Source organism: Mastigoproctus giganteus, chromosome 5 (assembly GCF_048544385.1).
Source record: "Mastigoproctus giganteus isolate SK-2022 chromosome 5, ASM4854438v1, whole genome shotgun sequence".
NCBI classification, from domain to species: Eukaryota; Metazoa; Arthropoda; class Arachnida; order Uropygi; family Thelyphonidae; genus Mastigoproctus; species Mastigoproctus giganteus.
Genome location: NC_143579.1, coordinates 203,223,194 through 203,250,571, shown reverse-complemented (window position 1 = coordinate 203,250,571; position 27,378 = coordinate 203,223,194). Strand labels below are relative to the sequence as shown.

General features: G+C 36.3%; 1 protein-coding gene across 8 annotated transcripts in view; it reads left to right on the top strand.

Moving 5' to 3' along the window:
• Nucleotides 1-27,378, top strand: part of LOC150086018 (uncharacterized) — a 576,308-nt gene that overhangs the window by 487,455 nt on the left and 61,475 nt on the right. For all 8 annotated transcript variants that reach the window (XR_016546983.1, XR_016546988.1, XR_016546987.1 and 5 more), the window contains 2 exons: nt 10,545-10,729; nt 19,498-19,603. Coding sequence is in view for 1 of the 8 variants with exons in the window: in XM_090374334.1 (XP_090230460.1) it covers nt 10,545-10,729; nt 19,498-19,603 (291 nt within the window). In the remaining 7 variants the exon portion in view is untranslated. The remainder of the gene's footprint in view (nt 1-10,544; nt 10,730-19,497; nt 19,604-27,378) is intronic.

The following is a 27,378-nucleotide window of genomic DNA, read 5'->3' as shown; positions in this document are numbered from 1 at the left end:
ATCAGCATAATTATTTGTGAATTAAGAATGTGCAGATCCAGGTGGCAGTGATCATAGTGTATTGATGTGGGATTTACTTAAAGATGTAACTACCATCAGGGGTAAAAGGAAGGGTTTTTGCTTTCATAAAGGTGACTACAGTGGTCTTGGACAGTTTTTAAATTCTATACAGTGGGACCAACTGATGATGTTATCAAAAGCAAATTCCAAATGGGAAGCATTCAAGGAATTGAGTTACTAGGCTTTTCATACCAACTAAGAAATACTCTTCAGGGTTTTGGCCTAAATGGATGTCAGATGAACTAATAAGACTCGTGGCAGAGAAGAAAAATGCATGGGATGCTTATAAATTATCAGGTGACACCGAAACCTATGGCAGATATAAGCTAGTCTGTAATCAAGTCACAAAGGAGGTTAGGCAAGCAAAGGCAGATTGTGAGAAATCTTTGGCAAAGGAGGCAGAGTAAAACAGCAAAGACTTTATGTATATAAACTAGAAGGAAGTGAGATGAATCAGGTTGGTACACTTGATATTGATGGTTCAACTGTTGCTGATCCTGCTCAGATAGCTGACAAACTGAACAAGTATTTTGCATCTACATTCACAAATGAGGAATTCTGTATGAAAGTGGAGGACAGAAGCTAACAGGCAACTTAATGATTTTGTAATAACTGAGCACAAAGTGGAGGACAATTTATTGAAGTTAAATATGAGAAAGGCACCTGGGATGGATAGGATCTATCCAGTTATATGAAAGGAAGTAAGCAAACCCTTCGTCATAATTATGAGAGCATCCTTGAACTCCGGGAGGTCCCCACGGACTGGAAATGTGCAGATGTATCCCTGATTCACAGAGGGAGATCAAAGGGTGACACAAGTAATTATAGACCTGTTAGTTTAACTTCTGTTCCAGGGGAAATAATGAGGAGTCACTGGTTAAAGAAGCATTGTAAGATCATCTAGTCAAGACTGCAGTAATAATCAAGCACAGTGTGGGTTTGTTAAGGGGAAGTCTTGTCTGACCAATTTGATTAGATATTATGATGTGGTCACAGAGGAACCAGATGCAAAAAATAATATTGATATCATATACTTGGATTTCAGGAAAGCTTTTGATACTGTTGCACATGGAGGATTACTGTACAAATTGGAGCTGTATGGCATTAAGGGCAAGTTATTAGTGGATAAAAGGATGATTGAGTGGGAGAAGACAGAGCGTGGTAAATGGACACTGCTCTTCGTGGACTAATGTTATTAGTGGAGTCCCCCAGGGTTCGCTGTTGGGCCCATTGTTGTTTTGTACATTTATCAGTGATATTGATGATGAAGGTATATCAGGCTTAATATCCAAGTTTGCAGATGATACAAAGGTTGTCAAGGTTGTTAATGACAGTATGCTACTGCAACATGATCTAGAAAAGTTAAGTAGATTGGCTGAAAAGTGGCAACTGAAGTTTAACATTGATAAATGCAAAGCACTGCATATGAGTAGAAGTAACCCCAGAGAAACATACCAACATAGTTAATATGTTTCTCTGGGGTTTCTCTACACTCAGAGTGGTAGAGAATGAAAAAGACCTGGGGGTAATTGTGCAATAAGATTTGAAGTTTTCTGAGCAGTGCAGACAGGCTGCCAGAGCAGGTCATGGGGTCTTGCCTATGATATTCAGCAATTTTTGCTAGTAGGGATAAGGAGGTGATTATCCCTTTGTATAATGCCCTGATAAGGCCACGCCTTGAGTACTGTGTACAGGTGTGGCAGCCTCATTTTAGAAAGGATGTAGAGTTGCTAGAATGAGTATAGAGAAGAGCAACTGGTGAGGGGAGCAAGGGGGGTCCTCTTATCAAGAAAGGCTTAAGTTATACAAATTGCAGTGTTTGGAGACTAGGCACCTGCATAGTGATCTGATTGAGGTGTATAAGCCCTTGAATGGGTTGAGCAGGCTTAATGCTGTTGGAATTCTTTCTCTTGCTCAGATTACAAAGCTGTGAGGAGGCATAAATTCAAATTGAGGAAAGACGGTTGTAGAATAAATGTAAATTTTCCTTTAGCCAGTGGGTAGTTGATTGCTGGAAAAAACGTCCATCTGTCATTGTGGAAGTTGATAGCTTAAATAAATTCAAGGAGGAACTGGACAAACTTTTAGAGCAAATGGATGTGTGAAATGGGATTTATTTATTATTATTTTATTTATTTATTTATTTTTTTTTTGCCTGATGCTGTATAATCTTGTTTCTTTTTTTTTTTTTTTTTTTTTGCATTATATGCCTCTGCTAATGCTAATGCTAAAGTATATGAGGGAAGCTTATTATTAGATAATACAGTTGCTGTTAAATACTCTACTATGAACTGGTATTGAATATCTTACATAATGAATGATTTTGCTAAGCAATGCATAGTGATAGTGACATAGAGTCTAAACAATGTGTGAAACAGAAAGAAAATGGTATCTGACAATTATTAATGGAACATAATGCATAAATTTTGCACCTGCAGTATTTCTTTTCTCTCTCTCTCTCTCTCTCTCTCTCTCTCTCTCTCTCTCTCTCTCTCTCTCTCTCTCTCACTCACTCAACCCAGTACTGGAGGAAAGGGACTTGGGTGTTACGATACGGTCAGACATGAAATTCTCTGAGCATTATAAACAGGTTGCAAGAAAGACCCATGGTGTCCTATCGATGATCTATCGAACTTTTACAAGTAGAGATAAGGACGCGATAATCCCATTATATAAGGTTTTTGTTAGACCACACTTGGAATACTGTGTTCAAGTATGGAGACCGCACCTAAAGAAAGACATCGAGCTTCTTGAAAGGGTGCAAATATGGCTAACTCGCCTGCTGAGATCAGCAAAAGGGTGTCCTTATGAAGAAAGACTTCGAATATGTGGGTTGGAGAGTTTGGAAACTAGACACCTTAGAGGAGATTTGATTGAGGTGTTTAAGGCTCTGAGAGGCATCAGTAAAATGAATGAGAACGAAATTTTCAAGATTATAAATGATGCTAGAACTAGCAGACATAAATTCAAGTTACGGGGGAGGAAATGTTTAGATTTAACTGCAGGAAGTTTTATTTTAGCAAGCGAGTTATAAATTACTGGAATAAGTTGCCTACATGGGTAGTAGAGGCTGACAGTTTGGGGAAATTCAAAGGTCATCTGGATAGTACCTTCAGGTGAGGGAAGCGGATAGGATGTTAGGTTTAATTTCCTTTTCTTTTATAATTATTATTATTATTTATTTTTTATTTTTTTTTATCATTGTTTTATTCGGGGGGGGTATTTTTTGATTGGTGCAGCATAAGCCATAGGCTTTCTTGCACCATGCAGCCATTACTAATACTATATGGATGAGCTATAGTGGGCTCGCGAGAGCCCATTGTTATTTATTTATTTATTTTATTTTTTTTTTTTTTTGAAAATTTGAGAGCCCATTGTTGAAATGATCATTTATTTTACGAATGAAATCTTGAATGCAATTATTGAGTATCCAGAGCCGAAATTACTGTGAGGCGAGCAGGTCCCATTCCCAGCATTGTAATGGTGCAATTGATTGGTTATATATTTTAAAATTGCTTCATTTTTGATTTAATTACAGTCGGAACTCTGTTTAATGAACTTCTTTATAGTAAATTTTTTTGATTCCCCTTGGTAATTGCATTTAAAATAGTTTCTGTTGAACAAAGAAAATTTCCATGTAACGAACAGATTAGGAGAGACAACTGTGTATGCATTGTTCTCACCTCTGGCCTTTATGCAATTTAGGTAATTAGAAAGTGCAAATTAAGGGTGAAAGGGATTACCGTTTCAGAATGTTAGTGGTGTCCGTAAAACCTATGCAGTCACATATCTATCGAGAAGTTGCACTAGTCAGTATGCTTTCCATAGCCAGTCAGAGGATTAAGAAGATTCTCGACATTGTTTATAGCCTCTGGTCAACCTGTGTTGTGATTCCCCTTTACTCTGACAAACGAGCATATGTTTTTTGGAGAAGTGAGTGATCCATGCCTTCCAGTAAATTTCTCCATCTATGTTTATATGGTCACTGTAGCTGAATATCCGAGTGATTCCAATATTTTTCACAGTATTCAAAGAACTAGTGAAAGTAGCAACATGGGGGGGGGATTGAGGCAACTAAGATATTATGTAAACTTTACAAAGATGAAATGTTGGCTGATTTTGAAACTTCACCAAGGCTTTCACTGTATTGAAAAATGTTCTAAACTTTAATGGCATACAGGCAATAATTAAAAAAAAATAAAACTGTATGCATATCACCAATCTCCAAAAAACCACCGTGAATTAAGGATGATTGCTAAAGAACTTGATGTGGAAACTATAAAGATTGATCATGTGTTCGGGCCACGATGTAGCTTGCGGATGGCAATTGCGGTCTGCAGGAATTATCTCGCTTTGTGCAAACATTTTGAATCAGAAGTTAAATATTTCCGATTAATAAATCGACTTTTAAATCTGGAATTTCTTAACCATTTAGCATTAATGATAGACATCCTGCAGGAGCTCTCTTACCTTTCAGAATCTTTACAGAATCACAATGGTAAAAGCAGATAAATTAATTATTCAAACTATCAATGCTATTGCTAATTTAAAAAATTCTGAAGGAAATTATGAAGGTAAAATTGAGATCATGTTGAAGTGGAAAGAATTTCAAGGAATCAAAATTGAAAGTAAGAACAGTAAAGTTACCTCATGACAAGTTATTAAATACATTGTTATCCTTAAAGGATAAGTTATTAATGCAACAGGGTGATTTTAAATTAAATAAAGAAAATAATGATACCATTGAAAGAAATTTAAAACATATGCTACCTGAAAATGTGGAATGTGAAAGAACTTTCGTCTCGATTACAAGACGATAAAAACAGAATAAGAAATTTAAGTTTTCTGATCAAATATGAAATAAAAATTAATAATTTTAGAGATTTTGTCGAAGACTGTTTATCTTTAAAATCGAATGAAATTCCCCTTTCAATTAAGATAGCCAGAAAATATCTTTGAAACCATTGCGATTAGCAGTGCTGAAGCTGAGTGAGCTTTCAGCATAATGAATAATATTGTGACAATTAAACATGTTGCAGATTATGATGACCATACATTTAAATGGAAAACCATTGCTTCAATTTGATCTGGATCATTACATCAAATCATTCCTCTGTAATCATCACTCAGCTATTGAGCAAAGCAGAAGATTGACAACAAATATTAATAAAGAAGTAAATTGGCAATTTTTAGAATAAAATTTTCTTGAATATTTGGGAAATAATTTTTTTTTCATGTAATCTGTGATTTTTTTGTGTACTTTTTCTAGAAAGTTTGTTTTTTTAGGTAATATTTGTTTTTATATTGTGGAATGCCTTGTGATAGTTTTTATGTTATTTGCGATATGGGAAATATTTCATGTTATTTTTTATTCGCAATATTAAAATTTTATCATGAAAAAAATGTATCCATTATATTTCCCTAGTTAAAAAAAAATATGAATAAAAAAGTTGCATGTGTGCCAAGTACACATGGTAGATGGTTTATGCAAAACATCCTTCGCTTTTGTTTTAGGTATTTTGATTTGTATATATCGATTACGAAATAAAATAGCTTTTTTATTGTAAATATTTTATTGATCATTCACAGATTTTCATAATTTCTCGAAGACATGATAAGATGGATTTATGATAACTAAAGTAAGAGATGTGTACTTGAGAGTGCAACATATCTAAATATCTCTGTAAAACAGCACCGATTGATGTATCGATTTTGTAGTTGAAGTAACATATGCAGCTATTAGGAGAATCTAACGATGGAATGTAATGAAAATGCGAGACGAAAAAAAAAATTGTTGACAAATATTTGTATTGTTGCAATCATAGTTACTGCAGTAGTAACTTCAGGAAGCATGATTGTGACGTTATACTATTCAAAAATTCTAAAAAGTTAGAACTCCAGACACTTTCATATCCAGTTATCATCATAAGGCAAGGCATGGTGACCAGGTTTTTAAGTTTTTTTTTAGATAGACCTCGGAACATTCACTTATACGCATGGTTAAGAGGGTAATAAGCCACATCTGTCCACCTCCCTAAATCCTCGAGATATCATATCGGTCAAGAAAAATGCAACATGCACTCTAATCACACTACTAATAGTGTGAGCATGGGAAGCAACTCTAGTGGAAGCCGTGGTTGACACTTCTGTGACCTATATACTCAGTAGAAAGTCTGAAAAACTGCGAGCTCATTGTTAAAATATTCACAGCTCACCACTGCATATGCCCCATTGCATTTAAGTCAGTAATGGTATTGTAATATAACAAATATAAGACTAAACAATGTCAAAAAAAATAAATTGATAAACACATAATACCCCCGTGGTTTGCTGATCGGCTGGCACAAGTTTTCTAGACCGTGAGACACCAAAGAGGCTAGGGGGATATTGACTGTACATTATATACAAGCTTGAATGTAAAAAGATATCAAACTGTTATTATATTGCTAATATCAATATGCTTGTCAATCAGCTTCTTATATTTTATGATATTTAGTGCTTTCTTAAAATGATGGTAAAGGAAAGCTGAAGAGAAATTATTACCAAGTAGTTTATTATGGAGAATTTTGATATGATCTAAAGAGATTGTTGTTGTTGTTATGTATTGGTAGCAATCCTGGTGCATTGAGAGAGACGAAATATGGAGGATGCGGAAAGGTCAGGGAATGACCACTGCATATCCCGGAGCAATATGGCTTTAGTTGCTAATGCTCCTAAAAACCAAATAACAAACAAACAAAGCATTGAGAGAGAGAGAGAGAGAGAGAGAGAGAGAGAGAGAGAGAGAGAGAGAGAGAGAGAGAGAGTGTTATATTTGAATGTACTTTTTTTGAGATGTTGGAGTGCTGTATGTGGGCTGTTGATGTTAATGTCCAGGTCTAAGTAATTAACTGAACAGTCGTTGTTATTTGTTCTTTCCAGAATAAGTTCTGGAGTTTAAATGCTAGCAAAGTTCTGTAGAAATGTAGGGTAGTTGATTAGCAATAAGTTCTATGTACCTGTAAATACTTTTATCTGAGGTTAGGGTGATTTCAGTCCAGTATAGGTTATAGTTTGGTTATATGTCATAGGTTAGCTATGACACAGCTAGCAAGGCTGCCCGTAGGAGTACCTTTTTGCAAGTATATAGTGCTGCCATCAAATATGTAATTATTGGAAATACAGAGGCTGATTAGATTATTCCAATATACAGAATTACAATTTATAATATGTTATGGGCACCTCCGTAGCCAGGTGGGAAGGAGCAGCAGTGTGTAGCACACACTTCTTGATTAGACTGGGGTTCGAGCCCGTCACCACCAAATACAGAGAATGCAGAAAGGTCAGGGAATGACCACTGCATATTCCCGGAGCAATATGGCCTTAGTTGCTAATGCTCCTGAAAAAAAACCAAATAACAAATAATAATTATAATATGTTATGAATTGTAATTCTGTATATTTTATTCAAGACAGATTTTAAACTGGTTAGATCTATGCTAGTAAATAGACTATTAACGTCAAATGTTTGAATGTGTGTGTGTGATATTTCCATCATTCAATGCATTTATAACAGGTATATTATTATTAATTATTCTGCTGTCTGGTAGGATGTCTATAATAGGTTTGAGTAATTGTTCTAAAGCTTTGCAGGTTTATGAGCATAACTGTACTTACAAGAAGTGATGAATCTGAAACCAGTGGGGTTTTTGTGAATCTTGGGAGGGAATGAAGTAAATATAAGGAAATTTGTGGTTATTAATGTTAATTTTTAATTTCTTGCTGAAGGCAATTAATTTTTTGTGATTATACTGCAGTTATTGGTGATAGATTTGTAGGTAGCACTGGAATTAAGTTCTGCATATAATGTTTGGAAATAACAAGTTTTACGGATAATGGCATAGTTACTGGAGGCTTTGTCCACCAGAGTGATGACAAAATGTTTATGTAGATCTGCCAATTGTTGTTTTATTTTGGAAAAATATTTAAATCCAGCAGAAGGGTGCATATGTGGCATTAATGTTTTATAGTTATGTAGTATATTGGCTAGCACTGAATTTATCCCTAATTCAGGCTTCAATTGAGGATGTTATGATGGTAAGAAAGTTTTAAAACAGAAGTTGAGCAAATCTTGATATAACTGCTTTTTGAAACTTGTGAAGCTGATTTTGTGTATAATATTTGGTCTATATTTGAAGCCATAAGACATGATGGTTCTTAGTTCCTGGTTGGGTATAATGTGACCAAAATGTGAATCACAAAGGGTTGGAAGTTAGCCTGATAGCAAATATATTTGTGTGAATCTGGCTCAAGATCAGATTTATCCATATTGGTGGCTAGAGGTTGTAATTACAAGCTATGAGTCCAGATGGTCTGAATCTTGATATTATGTGCAGATTCTGGCAGTGAGTAGGAATAAAATCAGCAGATTTATTAATGCAACTATTGATGTTATGATGTCCAAGCTAGCATTATATTTAAGTATTATGGTAGTATTCTATTGGTTATTCTGAATGATGCTGGATTTTAATTTAAATTTACAAATATCTGTTAAAAGGTGACTTGAAATAAGTAAGATGTGAACTTAAAGTTGAGGATCAACCTGTAAAGAGCCTTTAGAATACTATAATACTATATTTAGTACAAAATAATAGATCATGAATTTTCTGTACATTAAACTGACTGTTGTCCCATTCAGTTATTGTCTGTTGAAAGTCACCAGCTTGTATTTATACGTATCATGGCAACTCATTGTGAAGGTATTCACAATATGAGATATATTTAATGATGCCAATTAATAACTACTAAAGTAGTTGGCTATGAACAGAAATGATGCAATTTCACTAACTTATACGTTTGTGTTTCCTATAATAGTAACAATAACGCTACGTATAAATACAAGATGGGTGACTTTCAACATACAATAACTGAATGGGACAACCGTCAATTCAATGTACAGAAAATTCATATATATAAATATATATTGAACTAACAGAATACTTAATATTACATGGGAGAGACTAACAGAAAAGCTCTATTTTTTTTTATTTTATCTCTTTTTCATTTCACACTTGATGATTTTGGGCCTAGTAAAACAAATATAAAATGCCTCCTAGTTAGTCATTAGCAAAGTATATAATTTCTGAATATAAAACTTTTTGCTAAACATAATATTTTGTTTTTATATTAGGAGCAAAAAAATGCATGAATTCATTTCTTTTCCTACTCTTAAACATGCAACAAAGCATGTTCAAGAGTAGAAAAAGGAGAGAGATTGGTATTTTTCAAAGTACCCAGCCGTATCTGGGAATATCTCTATTTCACAACTGAAGCTTATAAGGGAGATGTTGGATAGGTATGTTCTAAGTCAACATTAAAAATATTTTGTAGCCCAGGGGTAAACGATATTGATTAATGCATATGAATTACTTTCTAAACTGTCTAAAACACTTCATGAATTGAAACTCACTTATTTTTAATAATGTTGAACATGTGAAGTCAAATATTTAAAGAATGCAAAAAGTCAAATATTTAAAGAATGCAATTACATAATGATTGTAATTGCTGAATATTTAAGTTTTATGTATTTTTACTTTGATTGACCATTTTTTTCCCTTTCGGTTATTTATTATTTATTTTTTTTCTTTCCAGTTTCAGAAAAGGTATTTTCACACTTTAAATAAAAATATAGGACAATTTAAAAAGAATACCTTTCAACCTCTATTTATAATACACTAATTCAAATACCCTTCCATAGCGACAACATGACCGGAATTCTGGAAAACTCATGTCCTGCTTAGCCACAATAAAATTATCCCTGGGAAATGATTTTAAAAAAGTAATACAGTTTTTCAAGCTACATAAGATTTGTAGCTGCTTAAATAATTATATATTGTAAGAATGCCATTTAAGTTGATAATAAAGTTTCAATTTTCTCCATAAATTATTTGGTGAGCATGCATGCATTGTACAGACAAAGCACACTCAGACTATACTGATACAATATGACTATTGCATTTTAACAAACTAAATTCAATAGTCACTTTGCCTTTATTACATTTTGACAAATCCATGTTTCTGTGATGATATATATCAATGGAAGAGTAACATTTCAGGTCGCATTGTTATAAGTGAATTTTACTGTACTGTAAAAAAGAAATATCTTTAAATATCTTCAGTTGAACTGAATTTGTTTTACCAGGCTGCTGTGTACAAATTGTTTAAATTGATCATGAGAGTTTAATAAAATAAGAGAAATATAGTTTTGTGACTTATTGAATTTTACTAGAATGTAAAATATACTGTAATCAATAATGATGTAACAGAATTAAGCACTATTATACTGGGCATTAGAATTGCTACTAACTGCTACTTGCAGGGGAAAAAAGGGGGAGAGGGAAAGTGAAATAGTGTTCAATTTTGTTATATTATTACTGATTCCCCCCCCCCCCATTTTAGGACTAAATTGACTTCTCTGGCTCTTAAATTTTTTCCCTATTATTCTAGCTATGCCACTGGCTCTGCAAGCACGTCATGATTTGCCACCATCAATGCACGTTGCTGCCGCCACAGGTCAGCCAATATTAGCTCCAGCAGCAATTCCTGCTCCACAACTTGCTATGCAGTATGCTGCACCTCATGGGGTAATGCATTCTCCTGGTCCACATCAGTCAGCACTGGCATATGCCCCAGTAAGTGAGCAAACTTTTTTTTCCTTTTTTTTTTTTTTTTTTTTGCTGTTAGTATTAATAGTACAACAATGTAAGAAAGCAAGCTTATACAGCATCATCCAAAAAAAAATTTAATTAAATAAAAATAAAAACCCATTTCACCTATTCATCCACTCCAACAATTTTAATTCTTCCTTGAATTTATCCAAACTATCCACTTCCACAATAGACAGAAGTTTATTCCAGCAAGCAACCACCCATTGGCTTGAAGGCAAACTTCTGCACATGTATTCTGCAACCATCCTTCCTCGGTTTGAATTTATGCCTCCTCATGTGCATAGCCTGAGCAAGTGGAAGAATCCTGTCAGCATTCAGATGGTGCAATTTGCAGAACTGAAGCCTTTCTTGGTAAAAGCACCCCCTTTATTCCCCTCACCAATCTTGTTGACATTCTGTTTACCATGCCATCGTTATTGATTACATCCTTCCTAAACTGGCGCCTCCGTAGCCAGGTGGGCAGGAGCAGAAGTGCGTAGCACACGCTTCTTGATTAGACCGGGGTTCAAGCCCGTGAGCCACCAAATATGGATGATGCGGAAAGGTCAGGGAATGACCACCGCATAACCCCGGAGCAATATGGCCTTAGTTGCTAATGCTCCTAAAAACCAAATAACAACATTATTGTAAACTCTACTGACTTGATTGTCATGCCGGAGTATAAACAGAATTTTTTTTTATCCTGCTACCATCCTTGCTCAGTTTGAATTTATGCATCATTCACATGTATAGTCTCAGCAGGAGGAAGGATTCTATCAGCATTGAGCTTACTCAGTCAATTCAAGGCACTAAACACCTCAATCAGATCTTCTCACAGGTACCTAGTCTTGAGACACTGCAATTTGCAAAACTAACGCCTTTACTGGAAAAAGTGCCATTTTTCTCTCATCACCAATCTTATTGCTGTTCTTTGCTAATTCCAACAGATTCACATCTTTCCTAAAGTGAAGCCTGAAGATCTGTACACAGTACTCAAGATGTGGCCTAATCATTGCTTATACAATAGGGTAATTACCTCCTTATCCCTGCTGTTAAAATTCCTGTTTATCATTGACAAAACTCCATGAGCTGTCTTGGCAGCCTATCTGCTTTGCTCAGAGAACTTGATATTTTATTGCACAATTACCCCAAGACTTTTTCCTTCTCCACTGCCCTACGTGTGGTAACACACGACTGGTACGTTAATCGAGGCTTACTGCTACTCTCATGAAGTACCTTTCATTTGTCAGTATTATTAAACTTCAATTGCCACTTCTCAGCCCATCTGCCCAGTTTGTCTAGATCTTGTTGCAGTAGCATACTTTCAAACTGCTCTCCTTCTGGCATATAATAAACTTTTGCATGCCCTTGGAACAGCTTATAATGGTGCTTCCGGACTAGATGGGATCTATTATGTCATGCTACAACATCTTGATGACAAAGCTTTGCACCTCCTCCTGGTCTTTTACAACCGAATATTTCTAGAAAATGTTTATCCAGCTTCTTGACATCATTCTACTGTTTTGGTGTTCCTAACGCCTGGAAAAGATCCAACCAATCCCCATAGCTATAGACCAGTATCCCTCTCAAGCTGCCTCAGCAAAATCGTAGAAAAAATTGTCCACAGTAGACTCGTCTGGATCATTGAGTCCGAACAATTAATGAGCCATAGTCAATATGGCTTTCGTCAAAACAGGTCATGCTTGTATCTTATTGTTAAGGCTGAATTTGCCATTCGTAATGCCTTTGTTAAACATGAACATCTAGTAATGGTTTCAATAGATATAGAGAAGGCTTTCGATACCACCTAGCAGCATGGTATATTTGAGGTCTTTACTCTCTTGGTCTGCGGGGCAACCTTCCTATATTTGTGAAGTATTTTCTACATACTAGATTGTTTCAAGTTCGATACCAACGTTCCCTTTCTTCAGTTTTCATTCAGGAAGAAGGTGTTTCACAGGGATCAGCACTGAGCGCCACACTTTTTGCTCTTAGAATAGATTCCATCACTAAACAACTTCCAAATACTGTAGAGACTTACCTTTATGGAGTTGACCTTTCCATCTCCTGTCATTCCCAAAACATGAGATCTATTAAACGACAGCTGCAGATATCACTAAATAAAATATAGTAATGGGCCAGCATCTGTGGCTATCGACTTTTGCAGCAGAAAACAATTGCAATCCATTTTTGTAGACAGTGCAAGTTTCATCTGGATCCTGAATTTCAAATGTCAAATATCTCTATCCCAATCACTAATAACATAAGATTTCTAGAATTAGTTATGGACAAGCCAAATTTCTTAGAGCATGTTAAAAAAGTGTGTACTGCCTCTCTAAAAAAGATAAACATACTAAGAGCACTATCTGCCCTGACATGGGGTGCAGATCATACTTCGATTATACAGGGCATTAATCAGATTCCATCTTGATTATGGAACTCCCATCTATGATTCTGCCTGAATGAGTGCCTTATCTTGACTTGATCCAGTTCAACACAGTGCATTGAGGATTGCACTTGGTGCATTCAGAACATCGCCAGCACATAGCCTTTACATTGATGCTCATGAACCACCACTATCTTTACATATCTGCACGGAAACTGAACTTGGCCTGTTATAACGTATGATCACTCATCGGTGAAGACAGGATATTAGAGCTGGAAAAGGAATTAGAAAATGTGAATTGGAATATCATCGGTTTGGCTGAAACAAGAAGAAGAAATGAATCACTTATAAGTTTATCAAGTGGAAATCTGCTGTACACCAATGGAAACAGTGAAAGGAGTGAAGGTGGAGTTGGGTTTCTGGTCCATAAAGATTTTAAAAACAACATTTTGGAATTCAAAAGTACATCACCAAGGGTGTCAAGACTAATACTCAAGATTTCTAAGAGCTACAAGCTAAAGATTATAATGATTTATGCACCAACATCGAGCCATGATGATGAAGAGGGTGAAGAAATGTACACCGAAACTGAGTCTTCTAGATGAGCAGAAAACCCACTACACTATTATTATTATGGGAGACTTCAATGCTAAGGTTGGAAAAAGACAAAACAGTGCAGAAAGGGAAACTATAGGAAATTTTGGAATTGGTGAAAGAAATGAAAGAGGTGAAAGACTTATGGAATTTGCAGAATCTCAAGGATTGTCAGTAATGAACCCTTTTTTTCAAGAAAAGGGTGAACAGAAAGTGGACATGGAAGAGTCCAAATGGATTAACAACTAATGAAATCAGTTTGATCCCCACTAAAAGAAGATATATTGTGAATGATGTTACCGTCTTGAATAAGGTAAATGTTGGAAGTGATCACAGAATGGTAAGATGTACACTTGATATAGATGTAGGAAAGGAAAGGAAAAACTGACTTGAGTAAATAATACAAAGATCTTTGAGATAACAGAGGAGGAGAAAAAGCAGTATGTACTGGAACTTAAGAACAAGTTTGAGCTTCTGCAGACTGCTCAGGACCAGATATCAACGAGGAATATTACAACTTTCTGAAAGTGATAAAGCCCAAGAAACCTATAGGGAAACAGAAATCCAAAGAAGAAAAAATTAGTCAAGAAACACTTGTCATGATGAACCAAAGACGACAAATGAAGAGCAAGAAAAACACTGACAGGGAGAAAATTGAGTATACTGAGTTATGCCAAGCCATTAGAAAGAGACTCAGAGAGGACATAAGAAGATTTAACACAAGAAAAGTAGAACAAGCATTAAGGGAAAACAAAGGATTTAAATCAGCAGCCATGAGCAGTAATACAGAAAGACAAATGATACTGAAACTGAAGAATAGCGATGGTGTACTTATAAACAGCAGAGAAGGCATAATTCAAATAGCAGAAGACTACTATAGAGAATTATACAAGGAGCGAGGGAATGATACCAGCAGTGGGGAAGATGGATTGCAAAGTAGCAACACATACGACATACCCGATATTCTTCCTGATGAGGTAGAACATGCATTGAAGAATCGGAAAGCCCCGGGGGAAGATGAAGTTACTGTAGAGTTGTTAAAATTGGGAGGAAGAGACATAACACAAAAACTAGCAAGGCTCTTCACAAAGTTCATTAGAAAAGGTGTGACGCCTAAGCAGTGGAATAATGCAATCATAGTTTTGCTACATAAGAAAGGAGATAAATCAGAAATTGGAAATTATAGACCAATTAGCTTGTTATCCCATATCTACAAGTTGTTCACAAGGGTCATTACTAACTGATTAGAAAGAATACTTGATGAGAATCAACCGAAAGAGCAAGCTGGCTTTAGGACAGGATTCTCAACTATGGATCACCTTCACGTAATATCACAGCTAATGGAGAAAGCAAATGAATATAAAACACCATTATGCCTGGCATTTGTGGATTATGAGAAGGCATTTGACTCCATACAGCATAAGGCAATGTTTCGGGCACTGGAAAGACAAGGCATAGATACCCCATATATTATGATTTTGAAGAAAATATATGAGAGTGCTACCTCCTTTATTAGACTAGACAAAGACAGTAGCAAATTTAAAATCGAGAAAGGAGTTCGACAAGGAGACACAATATCTCCGAAGCTGTTTACTGCTGCCCTTGAGGGAGCTTTCAGAAGATTAGACTGGTCACAGAAAGGAGTCATTGTGAACGGAGAGTACCTAAACCATTTACGATTTGCAGATGACATTGTTGTCATAAGCCACGATTCCAAAGAATTTGAGGAAAATCTTAATCAGTTAAGCACAGTTAGTAAGGATTTTGGACTAAAGATGAATATGGCTAAAACAAAAGTAATGATGAACAAGTATGACACGGAAAGGGAAATAATGATTGAAGGAGCAGTAATTGAAAAGGTGGAGTCATATACTTATCTGGGACAAGTTATTAGCTGTAATAATGATAAATGGCTGGAAGTCAAGAGAAGAATCAATTTTGGATGGATAGCATTCAGGAAATATAGTCATATACTGAAGAGCAACATCCCAGTTTGTCTGAAACGTAAAATAATGAATCAATGTATACTCCCCACCATGACTTATGGAAGTGAAACTTGGGCACTCACCAAAAGAATGGAAGAGAAGCTGAGAACTACACAGCAAAGAATGGAACGAATTATATTGGGAATCAGACTGTTAGATAAGAAGAGAAACACATGGATTAGGCAGCAAACTCAAGTAAAGGACATTCTTATCAAAACTAAAGAACTAAAATGGTCTTGGGCAGGACACATAGCTCGAAGACATGATGACAGATGGACTAAGAAAATAACAGAATGGTACCTAAGAGGAGCTAGAAGAAAATCTGGAAGACAAAGGCGGAGATGGATAGATGAAATTCATGAGTTTTTGGGTAGTAAATGGATGGCCAGTGCTCAAAACAGAAGGAACTGGAAAGTTGCTGGAGAGGCCTTCATCCTGCAGTGGATTGAAAATGGCTGATGATGATGATGATCTTTACATAGGAAATCACTATTGCTTAAGTACGCTGTCAAGGTACAAAGTTGTGCCTCGCATCCCATTCAGTCATTCCTTTTCAATACACCATTAGAAATCCTCTACAGAAATAAATCTAGCATAGTAAAACTAGCTGGTGTGCACCTTCTTGAATTGATGCTGGTTTGGAATGCTTCCATCCATTTCGTACAACAGGTAGCATCTTGTATTCAACCACTGGGTTCAACCTCCTATACCGACCTGTGACACTCACCTCTATCAATGGGGAAATGTTGCAAGCTTCGAATATGTTGCAAGCAGACAACTTCATGCTGTTCACAATCAAAGATATATTGATTTTTCTCCAATATACACAGATGGCGCTAAATCTAATTCAAATGTTGGAGCAGTCGCAGTGTTTCCAAATACCACAATTTCAGCATCCCTTCCATCTGAATTCAGTATCTTCTCAGCCGAACTATATGCAATTAAATTAGCTTTAGAAAATCTCTGTTCTGGTTTTTTAAAATATGTTATTCACACTGATTCCCTCAGCCTAATCTTAGCATTATGTAATTCTTCAGATAAAGTTGATCCTGTTCTTGATGAAATTAGAAACTTGTTACTATAGATTGAAAAACACCACCTATTAGTCACCTTCTGTTGGATTCCAGCACATTCTGGTATTTTGGGCAATGAACTTGCCAACAAAGCTGCAAAAAATCCAACCACCTTAGATTTAACGAATATCCCTGTCCAGCATCAGACTATACACAAATTATTCATGCTGCATGCCTATCAGAATGGACAACAACCTGGCACTCTCAAAATAATAATAAATTCTTGCAGTTTAAACCAAGTCTGAAAATTTGGTGCTGCAGTGTCTGTACATCAAGATGAGAAGTAGTAGTCCTTTCAAGGGCAAGAATAGGTCATACTCATCTTAACCCATGCAGTTTAAACCAAGTCTGAAAATTTGGTGCTGCAGTGTCTGTACATCAATATGAGAAGAAGTAGTCCTTTCAAGGGCAAGAATAGGTCATACTCATCTAACCCACCTTTATTTACTCACAAGAGACGATCTGCCACAGTGTCCACATTGTTCTATAAATCTGGCTGTTAAACACATTCTAATTGACTGCCCTTACTGTAGACAAGACAGAACATCAACCCTGCTATCACTGGTAAATCTTGATAAACCAATAACTTTAGAGCATCTCATTGTGACAAGGCAAATATTTTCGAATTTTTCAACTACCTCAAGCAAACTGGACTTTTTAATCATTTCTGATTTTACAAAAATTTCTCATATCCTTATATTATGAATAGGTGTATTATAGTCACTGCAGCTTATGCACCGTCAAACCCTCATAACAACAACATCAACCATCGCTTTATCCATAGCAGTAACTTGCACTTAATGCCACATTGCTCAAATTTGTATAGCAATCTTTTATGTGCAACAGTATCAAAAGCTTTCCTGAAATCCAAGTATATGATATCAAAATAATTTTTTGAATCCATAAGTCTCATTAGTTCATCTGACATCCATTTAAGTCTAAGCCTTGTGCAGTATTTCTTATTTGGTATAAAAAGCCTAGTAGCTTCTGTCATTACTTTGCTGAATGCTTCCCATTTCCATTTAGAATTTGCTGTTGCCAACATCATCAGTCGGCACCTCCGTAGCCAGGTGGGCAGGAGCAGCAGTGCGTAGCACACGCTTCTTGATTAGACTGGGTTCGAGCCCGTGACCACCAAATACGGAGGATGCGGAAAGGTCAGGGAATGACCACCGCATATCCCCGGAGCAATATGGCCTTAGTTGCTAATGCTCCTAAAAACCAAACAACAAACAAACATCATCAGTTGGTCCCATTATATAAAATTTAAAACCTGTCTGAGACCACTGTTGTCACCTTTACAAAATTAAAAGCACTTTTCTTTATCCTTGATGGTGGGTATATCTTTGAGTAAACCCCACATCTCTAATAATTTTCACCTGGTGTTTCATTTGTCTGCATATTCTTAATGCATGACTCACTGCTGATAGTCATAGTCAAAATAGACCTGTATGACCTTCCATACAGGTCTATTTTGCAGAGGTTCTGCACAAAGTCAACTTTATCAGGTGGAGATAGACGGAAGTCTAGGTGCCACCTTAGACATAATAATAATAATAATAATAAATGCTGATAGTCAAATCAAGAGTATTGATTTCTCTTGTTGCCTGTCTAACATGCTGCTGAAGAAAATAGTCAACTAATAAATCCGTAAAAGTCTGATTTCTGTATGAGTGACCAATCCACAAGTACCAGTCAGTATCTGGAAAATTAAAATCTGCCATTACAAGACATTCTGATTTATTGGCCCATTCTATTTCTTTGTATAGTTGTTTGTTTTGTTCATCACAGTCATTTGTTGTGTAACACACTCCTATTCTCATTTTTGTTTTCCTAGTTCCAATAACAGTCATCTGCATGACATGGGTGGCCATTGGCAATGGCCACCCATGTCATGCAGATGCACTCTTAGATTTAATATGGTTTTTTACTAAAAGTGTAACCCCCTTCCACCCTGTCTGTGCTGCCTATCCTTTCTGTACACATTGTTCTCCCCATATTCAGATTCTACTTCCCTTTTGACACCATATTTCTAATATCCCCACAATGTCTGCATTTGATGATTAACCAGTACTTGAAATTCATTAAATTTATTTGCTTTCTTTAACTGTATTACTTAATTTATTTTTGCATCTTGTATGTAAACAATTTTGTTTTATATTTTGTATTTAATTCTCTGTAACAATCTTTAGAGAGAAAGTGCTATGTTTTGTAACTTGTAAATTTAGTTTATAAATTTTATTGTTATCCTGGGCACCACACGGTAGCCAGGTGGGCAGGAGCAGCAGTGCGTAGCACGCATTTCTTGATTAGACCAGGGTTCGAGCCCGTGAGCACCAAATATGGAGGATGCGGAAAAGTCAGGGAATGACCACCGCATATTCCTGGAGCAATATGGCCTTAGTTGCTAATGCTCCGAAAAACCAAAAAAAAAAAAAAAAAAAAATTGTTATCCTGTTTTGCAAAAAAGTTAATGTCCATATATAAATTTTTAATTAATTTTGAATGTTGTTATAATAGTGAGAAAAGATGATTGATTTGTTGTTTTTACCCTCTTTGTACCATGCATTCTCAGTATTTTCTAATACAGTAGTTCCAATAACAGTCCTAATTAAAAGGGAAAAAATGCAATAAGATGTGCTTTCTGTAAAGTAAGTTATCAAGTTTATTTATATTCTAGTTTAAAAGGGTATGCTTTTTTGTTTATTTCTTCAGATGTATTCCATGATGGGTCCAAGGGTATTACCACACCATCCTGTAGGATTGATGGCTGCATCAAATTATAGTGACAACCCACATATACCCACTCCAGTACAATATAGTAAGTAATTACAGTGGTTTCAACAATTTTATTTTTTTATTAAACATGAAATGGCTTTTATGCTAGTATACCACAAATAGGGAAATAAATGGCTCCCAAGATTACACATTTTAAGAACTGATTGAACTACTTTGAACATGTAAAAATATAAAAATATAAATTCTATTAAACTAGCATTGAGCAATGCACGTGTCACCCATCCTCATGCTTATACAGTAGAGCACAAAAATATGAACGTCAATAACCTGAACGAGCCAGCATGTATTTATTTTATTTTATTTTTTATGCTGATGCCATAAAATAATTGCAGTAAATGCCAGTTATTGCGATCACGAATTGAATTTTGTTCTATTATTTGGCAATTGTAATAAGTGAATATTGGAGGAATATTATCCACAGGCTATAAAAATGAAGATATAAAGCACAAATTTATACTTTTATTTTACCTTACCAATTAACAAAATTAAATGATACGTGAAAATTGGAAGAATATTATCAACAGGTTAGCAAAATAAAAGTAAATTTATACTTAAGTACGTAGCTTAATTAATTTATATACAGTACTACCTAAACATAATTCTTTGTATTCTGATATTTCTGTTCACTGACTTTTTGGTGGGGGGGGACTAAAATCTAAAACAGTAAAAAAAAAAAAAGCATCAATCAAAAACAAAGGACATGGCATGCAGAAATTGCAACTAACACGATACACACAAGTGAGATATGGAGTAAAATGTTTGTGAAGTTTAGATATAGGAATGAAGAGATTCTGAACATTTACAGTTTTATTTTACCATACCGAAGTTATGGTAAAAAAAAAAAAAAAAAAAAAAAAACAGACTTTGAAAGTCTGTTTACAGGCTTTCAAAGTGTGTTTGATCCTGTAAACAGACTTTCAAAGGAAGAAAGCGGGTCTTCATTAGCAAGATTTTACAAGGTTGGAAAGTCAACCATAACAGAATTGAAAAACAACAAGGAAAAAATTTTCAAGTTCTCGTCGAAACTCGATTTGATGATGGTGCAGAAAAATATAAAAACTATGAGAACAGCTAATGACCCATCCCACGAAGATGCTGTTTGTTGTTGTAGTTGGGGTCTGGGAGTATCAGTAACTAAGGCCATATTGCTCCATGTATACTTTCTGTAAATTGCATGTTCTGTGGTCGAATTTTTGTTTGCTGGATGATAAACCCAAGTTTCAGGGAGAAAACCATGCTACCCTCGCCTGAGACCGACTAACTCAGCCACGTTGTGAAAAAGGCCCATAAAAATTCCTCTCATTGTTGATGGGACTCGAACTCAGGTAAAAACCCAGGATGGGGAGGATAATGATTCTGCCAACTGTACTACCCACGAGGGCTAGGTAAGAGCAACAAACTGAATACTGTCTAACTAAACTACTCTTGCTGAAAAGAGTGAGAGATCTGACAGCAAAGAAACGAAGTTCAAAGGTGCAGCAAAAAATAACTATATAATATCAGTGTGAAAATAAGTAATTATTTTCGTTAAAAGCCTATACATATATGTTATTGTGACTGAGAGTTCCATTTGTTTTGTTACCTATGAATGAAAATACGTAAGTACAATTTAGTGTTTTTATTTCTAAACTTACTATACTTTTTTTTAGTCTCCAGAACTGTATTTTTAATAAGTTCAGAAATCTGAACAAATCAGAAGTCTGAACTAAGTCCAAATTAGTTTGGATTATCGATGCTCTACTGTATTAAAACTAGTAACCAGCTCTCTGCCATCATTTTCACAATGGACATTCAATTTTATATCGGTATAGTGATTTTATATATACAGTAGATATAAATGCATCAACTCCCTCAAAACAGCAAATTAAATGGCCCTCAAGATAGAGTAAAAGGAATTACATAATAATTATTAATAAATATAACTTAAATAAAATTGGTAAACAATTGTATGTTTGTTATATTTTATTTGTAATGTTTTATAATCTTTCTGTCATCTTCACACTTATGCTGCGCAGCTTATAATAAGGCTTGATAACTATTAATTATCCACTGGCATCTTGTGATCTGCAAAGAGTAACGTTCAAGTTTATATATAGACAGACAGACAAACAGAGAGAGAGGGGGAGAGGGAGGGAGGGAGGGAGGGAGGGAGGGAGGAAACTTCGATTTATGCAGAATACAAAATAATGGTACTTGCCTCAACATGTTTATTTCATGTTGAATGTTGTAAATTCCTTATTACCATCCCTCTGTTTTTTATTATTTTTTTCTCCTTTCTTTCCTATTTTTTATGGAGTTGTTTGAAGTTAGAAATTCAACATTCATCATCAACAAATAACTTCTGCCAGGTGTATGTTACTATGTTCATTAGCATTAAGAACCAACCGAGGTACTGGAGAAAACAGCATTACCAAACACCCCCACCCCACCCCATTTTGTAACTTTTAAATAACAGCTAAGGACTTGGTCCCTACATGGGTTGATGTTTGGAAAATCTGACCTATCTCCCCCCTCCCATCGCCATTGTGTGCAATAATAAAGAACATTGAATAAATACATAGAGGTGAATGCCATTACTTTTTCCTGTTGAAAATTGGCTTGACTTATGTGATACTATTTAAAACTTTTCTACCTTTCAAGCATCATTGCCAGAATTAACTCTCCAGCTAATAAGCATGCTGCTGCATAGGTTTAGGTGCTGTTTAAGTTTAGAAGGGGTTTTTTTCCAACACAACACAAAATTTCTCTACAGCTACAGAATTAGCACTGGCAACTTCGTCGCATACTTTATTGTTTTGGAAACCAGTGCGATACTTGAACCAATTAAACCACCCGTTGCTTGCCACGAACTTGGCTCGGAGTTCACTGTACTTGTCATTAATATCTTCGTAAATACCTCTTTTTGCTAGAATGGCCATTGGACTCAGGAGCACTTGCTTCTGAATCTGATTTTCCATCCATATGTTCCATCTTCCATCTTTGATATAGCACCTGAACGCTCTTTTGTGGTCACTGTTGATCTTAAATGCATTGATCCTTTAACATGTTCTTTTATACGTGCACTGTCCCTTAAAATAGTATTCACTGTTGAAGCAGGGAGACCTAATTGCGTGCAATAGATGACAAACTTTGTCCTGCTTCGTACTTCTTAATTAATCATCTTCATTTCCAAATCATTTTGGGCAAAGGTAAAGAAAGACAACAAACGTCAGATAACTTACATGGAAAATTAGTTTCTCGATATGGTACACTAGCGCTGCTCGCTCAGTAAAGAGACGGTAGGTGTTATCGGTGTGGAGCAAAGTCGAGAACGATATGTTGATTGACAGGTAGTCGTAGCAAACGATGTGCTGATTGGTGCACGAACACAACACACGATAACATCAGTTTAGTATCCCTCAGAAGCCCTAATGGTAACTTGCCCTAATGAACACTTTCCATAATGGTGAAAAAAGGTCTGGTTACCTCCACTTGAATCCCATGGGAGCTTGAACCCCTCCCGAAATGGAGGGGGTAACCTAACCTTTTTTCTTTAGAATCATGGGTAGACTAGTGCATAAATTGTTTATTAACAAAATATTAATTTTTTATTACTGTACTTTTATTTTTAAAGACACTCGTGCGGACACACACACATATCATAACATCAATCAACACCTCAATAGCTATTAACTATATATATATATATATATATATATATATATATATATAACTCCTCACACATGAGGAGTTATTCAGGGAGGGGGATGCCAGAGGTGTATTCAACTCTGGCAGTAATCTAGATAATCTTGTAATAACTGAGAGTAAAGTGGAGGAGAAATTGTTGAAGATAAACATAAGAAAGGCACCTGAGATGGATGGAATCTATCCAGTTATATTAAAGGAGGCGGCAAAGGAAGTAAGCAAACCCTTAGTCATAATTATGAGAGCTTCCCTGGACATGGGGGAGAGGTACCCATGGACGGGAGATGTGCAAATGTGACCCCAATCCAGAAAGGAGGATCATCAAAGGGAGACACAGGTAATTACAAACCTATTAGTTTAACTTCTTTTCCAGGAAACTTAATGGAGGCACTGGTTAAAGAAGCATTGCAGGATCAGCTAGACAAGACTTCAGTTGTAGCTCGGACACAGCACGGGTTTGTTACGGGGAAGTCTTGTCTGACAAATTTGATTGGATACTATGATGTAGTCACAAAGGAAATGGATGCAAAGAATAACTCTGATATCATATATTTGGATCTTAGAAAGGCCTTGGATACTGTTGCACGTGGAAGATTGCTGCACAAATTGGAGCAGTGTGGCACTGGAGGCAAATTGCTGCTATGGATAAAGGGATGGTTGAGTGGGAGAAGGCAGAGAGTGGTAATCAATGGACACTGCTCTTCATGGACTAATTATTAGTGGAGTCTCTCAGGGTTCATTGTTGGGTCCATTGTTGTTTTCTGTATTTATTAACGATATTGATGATGGTATATCAGGCTTAATGTTCAAGTTTGCAGACGATACGAAGGTTGGCAGGGTTGGTAATGACACTAATGACAGTACACTGCTGCAACAGGATCTAGAAAAGTTCAGCAGATGGGCTGAGAGGTGGCAAATGAAGTTTAACATTGACAAATGTAAAGTACTACATATGGGAAGCAGTAATCCCAGAGTAACGTTTCAACTCTGTGGTACCACACTGACAGTGGTAGAGAATGAAAAGGACCTGGGGTGATTGTGCAGGCAGATATGAAGTTTTCTGAGCAGTGCAGACGGTCTGCAAGAGTAGCGCATGGTGTCTTGTCAATGATATACAGGAACTTTTCTACCAGGGATAAGGAGGTGATTATCCCCTTGTATAAGGCAATGGTCAGGCCACACCTTGAGCACTGTATACAGGTCTGGAGGCCTCATTTTAAGAAGGACATAGAGCTGTTGTGAGTACGGAGAACGGCAACAAGATTAGTGAACAGAACAAAGGGTTGCTCTTATGAAGAAAGGCTTAAGTTTTGCAAATTACAGTGTCTGGAGACTAGGCACCTGCAAGGTGATCTGATTGAGGCGTATAAAGCCTTGAATGGTTTGAGGATGCTCAATGCTGATGGGATTCTTCCTCTTACTCAGAATCATCACCTGAGAGGGCATAAATTCAAATTGAGGAAAGACGGTTGTAGGATAGATGTGCAGAAGTTTGCCTTTAGCCAGCGGGTGGTTGATTGCTGGAACAAACTTCCGTCTGTCGTTGTAGAAGTTGATAGCTTAAATAGATTCAAGCCAGAACTTGACAAACATTTGGAGCAAGAGGATGGGTGATATAAGGGTTTTTTTTTTTTTTTTTTTTTTTGGCTGATGCTATATAAGCTTACTTTCTTGCATCATGTACCCTTGCTAATGCTAATAAAGAATCTTTCTTTCTTTGTTTATTATTTCCTAATCTAAGGTTAGGTTAAAAAAATAAAGAAACTTTTCCTTTTTTCATAACCAAATCTGAATCAACAATATAGTAAAATCACTCATGAACTCCAAAAATCTGCTTTTAATAATGAGAAAAAAATATAATGAAGAACATAAAAATAAATGGAACAAAACTTTTATTAATTTAGTTTTCATCAAAAAATCAACCAACATTTTATTTTTCTTACAAATTTCTTCCATCTTTAAAAGATTCATCACTACTATTACCTGTTTACCGTTCATCACAAAACTATTATGTACCATTCTTTACTCATAAATACACATCATAATGCCAACCAATAACTACACGGTAGCTTGTCATCTGTTGCACCGACCAGCAATCATTTCATCGTTTGCCACGCCTACCTATCAATCAATATATCCTTCTTGATTTCGGCTCCAGACTCATAACACTTACCATCTGTTTACCGAGCGAGCAGCGCTAGAGTCCGGTGTCAGGAAACTAATTTTCCACATAAGTTATCTTGCGTTCCTCGTCGTTCTCGTGTTGGCTTTCTTTACCTTAGTCCAATTTTGTTTTGTTTCCTAGCACTGCCAGCACTTGCTGGAATGAGAGATGATTCTGAAAATTTATTTATGTTTTTTATATGATTGGAGATTTCATTGAAGGGGAACTCATTTCACCATAATACCGTAATGTAAAAACCCACAGAATTCCAGTTATCAGTATTATCGCAAAGGCAGCAAGATGGAGATTACTATCCATTTATAATAGATTGCACTAACAGAAAAGCCTAATAAACCAGAAAGTGCAAATTTGTTTTTTGGTAATGACCTCCAGAAATGTGTTTAAGAAAAAATATCACAAAGGCATTCAAAATTGATTCTTTAGAATTAGCATTAGCAAAGGCACATGATGCAAGAAAGTAAGCTTATATAGCATCAGCCAAAAAAAAAAAAAAAAAAAAACCCTTATTTCCCATCCACTCGCTCCAAATGTTTGTCAAGTTCTGCCTTGAATCTATTTAAGCTGTCAACTTCTATAACGACAGATGGAAGTTTATTCCAGCAATCAACCACCCACTGGCTAAAGGCAAACTTCCGTACATCTGTCCTACAACTGTCTTTCCTCAATTTGAATTTATGCCCTCTCAGGCGATTATTCTGAGCAATAGGAAGAATCCCATCAGCATTGAGCATGCTGAAACCATTAAATGCTTTATACACCTCAATCAAATCACCTCGCAGGTGCCTAGTCTCCAGACACTGTAATTTGCAAAACTCAAGCCTTTCTTCGTAAGAGCAACCTTTGTTCCATTCGCTAATCTTGCCCTTCTCTGTACTTGTTCCGACAACTCTACATCCTTCTTAAAATGAGGCCTGCAGACCTGTAGACCAGTACTCAAGGCGTGGCCTGACCATTGCCTTATACAAGGGGATAATCACCTTATCCCTGCTGGAAAAATTCCTGTATATCATCGACAAGACACCATGAGCTACTCTTGCAGACCGTCTGCACTGCTCAGAAAACTTCATATCTGCCTGCACAATTACCCCCAGGTCCTTTTCTCTACCACTGTCAGTGTGGTACTCTGGGATTACTGCTTCCCCATATGTAGAGGTGCCTCCGTAGCCAGGTGGGAAGGAGCAGCAGTGCGTAGCACACGCTTCTTGATTAGACCAGGGTTTGAGCCCATCACCACCAAATACGGAGGATGCGGAAAGGTCAGGGAATGACCACCGCATATCCCGGAGCAATATGGCCATAGTTGCTAATGCTCCTAAAAAAAAAAACCCAACCAAACCATATGTAGTATTTTACATTTGTCAATGTTAAACTTCATTTGCCACCTCTCCGCCCATCTGCTGAACTTTTCTAGATCCTGTTTCAGCAGTGTGCTGTCATTAGTGTCATTAACAACCCTGCCAACCTTCGTATCGTCTGCAAACTTGGTTTTTAAGCCTGATATACCATCATCAATATCATTTATAAATACAGAAAACAACAATGGACCCAACACTGAAACCTGAGGGACTCCACTAATAACATTAGTCTACGAAGAGCAGTGTCCATTGATTACCACTCTGTCTTCTCCCACTCAACCATCCCTTTATCCATAGCAGCAATTTGCCTCAAATGCCGCACTGCTCCAATTTGTGCAGCAATTTTCCATTTGCAACAGTATCAAAGGCTTTTCTGAGATCCAAATATATGACATCAAAGTTATACTTTGCATCCAGTTCCTTTGTGACTACATCATAGTATCCAATCAAATTTGTCAGACAAGACTTCCGTTAACAAACCCATGTTGTTTCCGAGCTATAACTGAAGTCTTGTCTAGGTGATCCTGCAATGCTTCTTTAACCAGTGCCTCCATTAATTTCCCTGGAACAGAA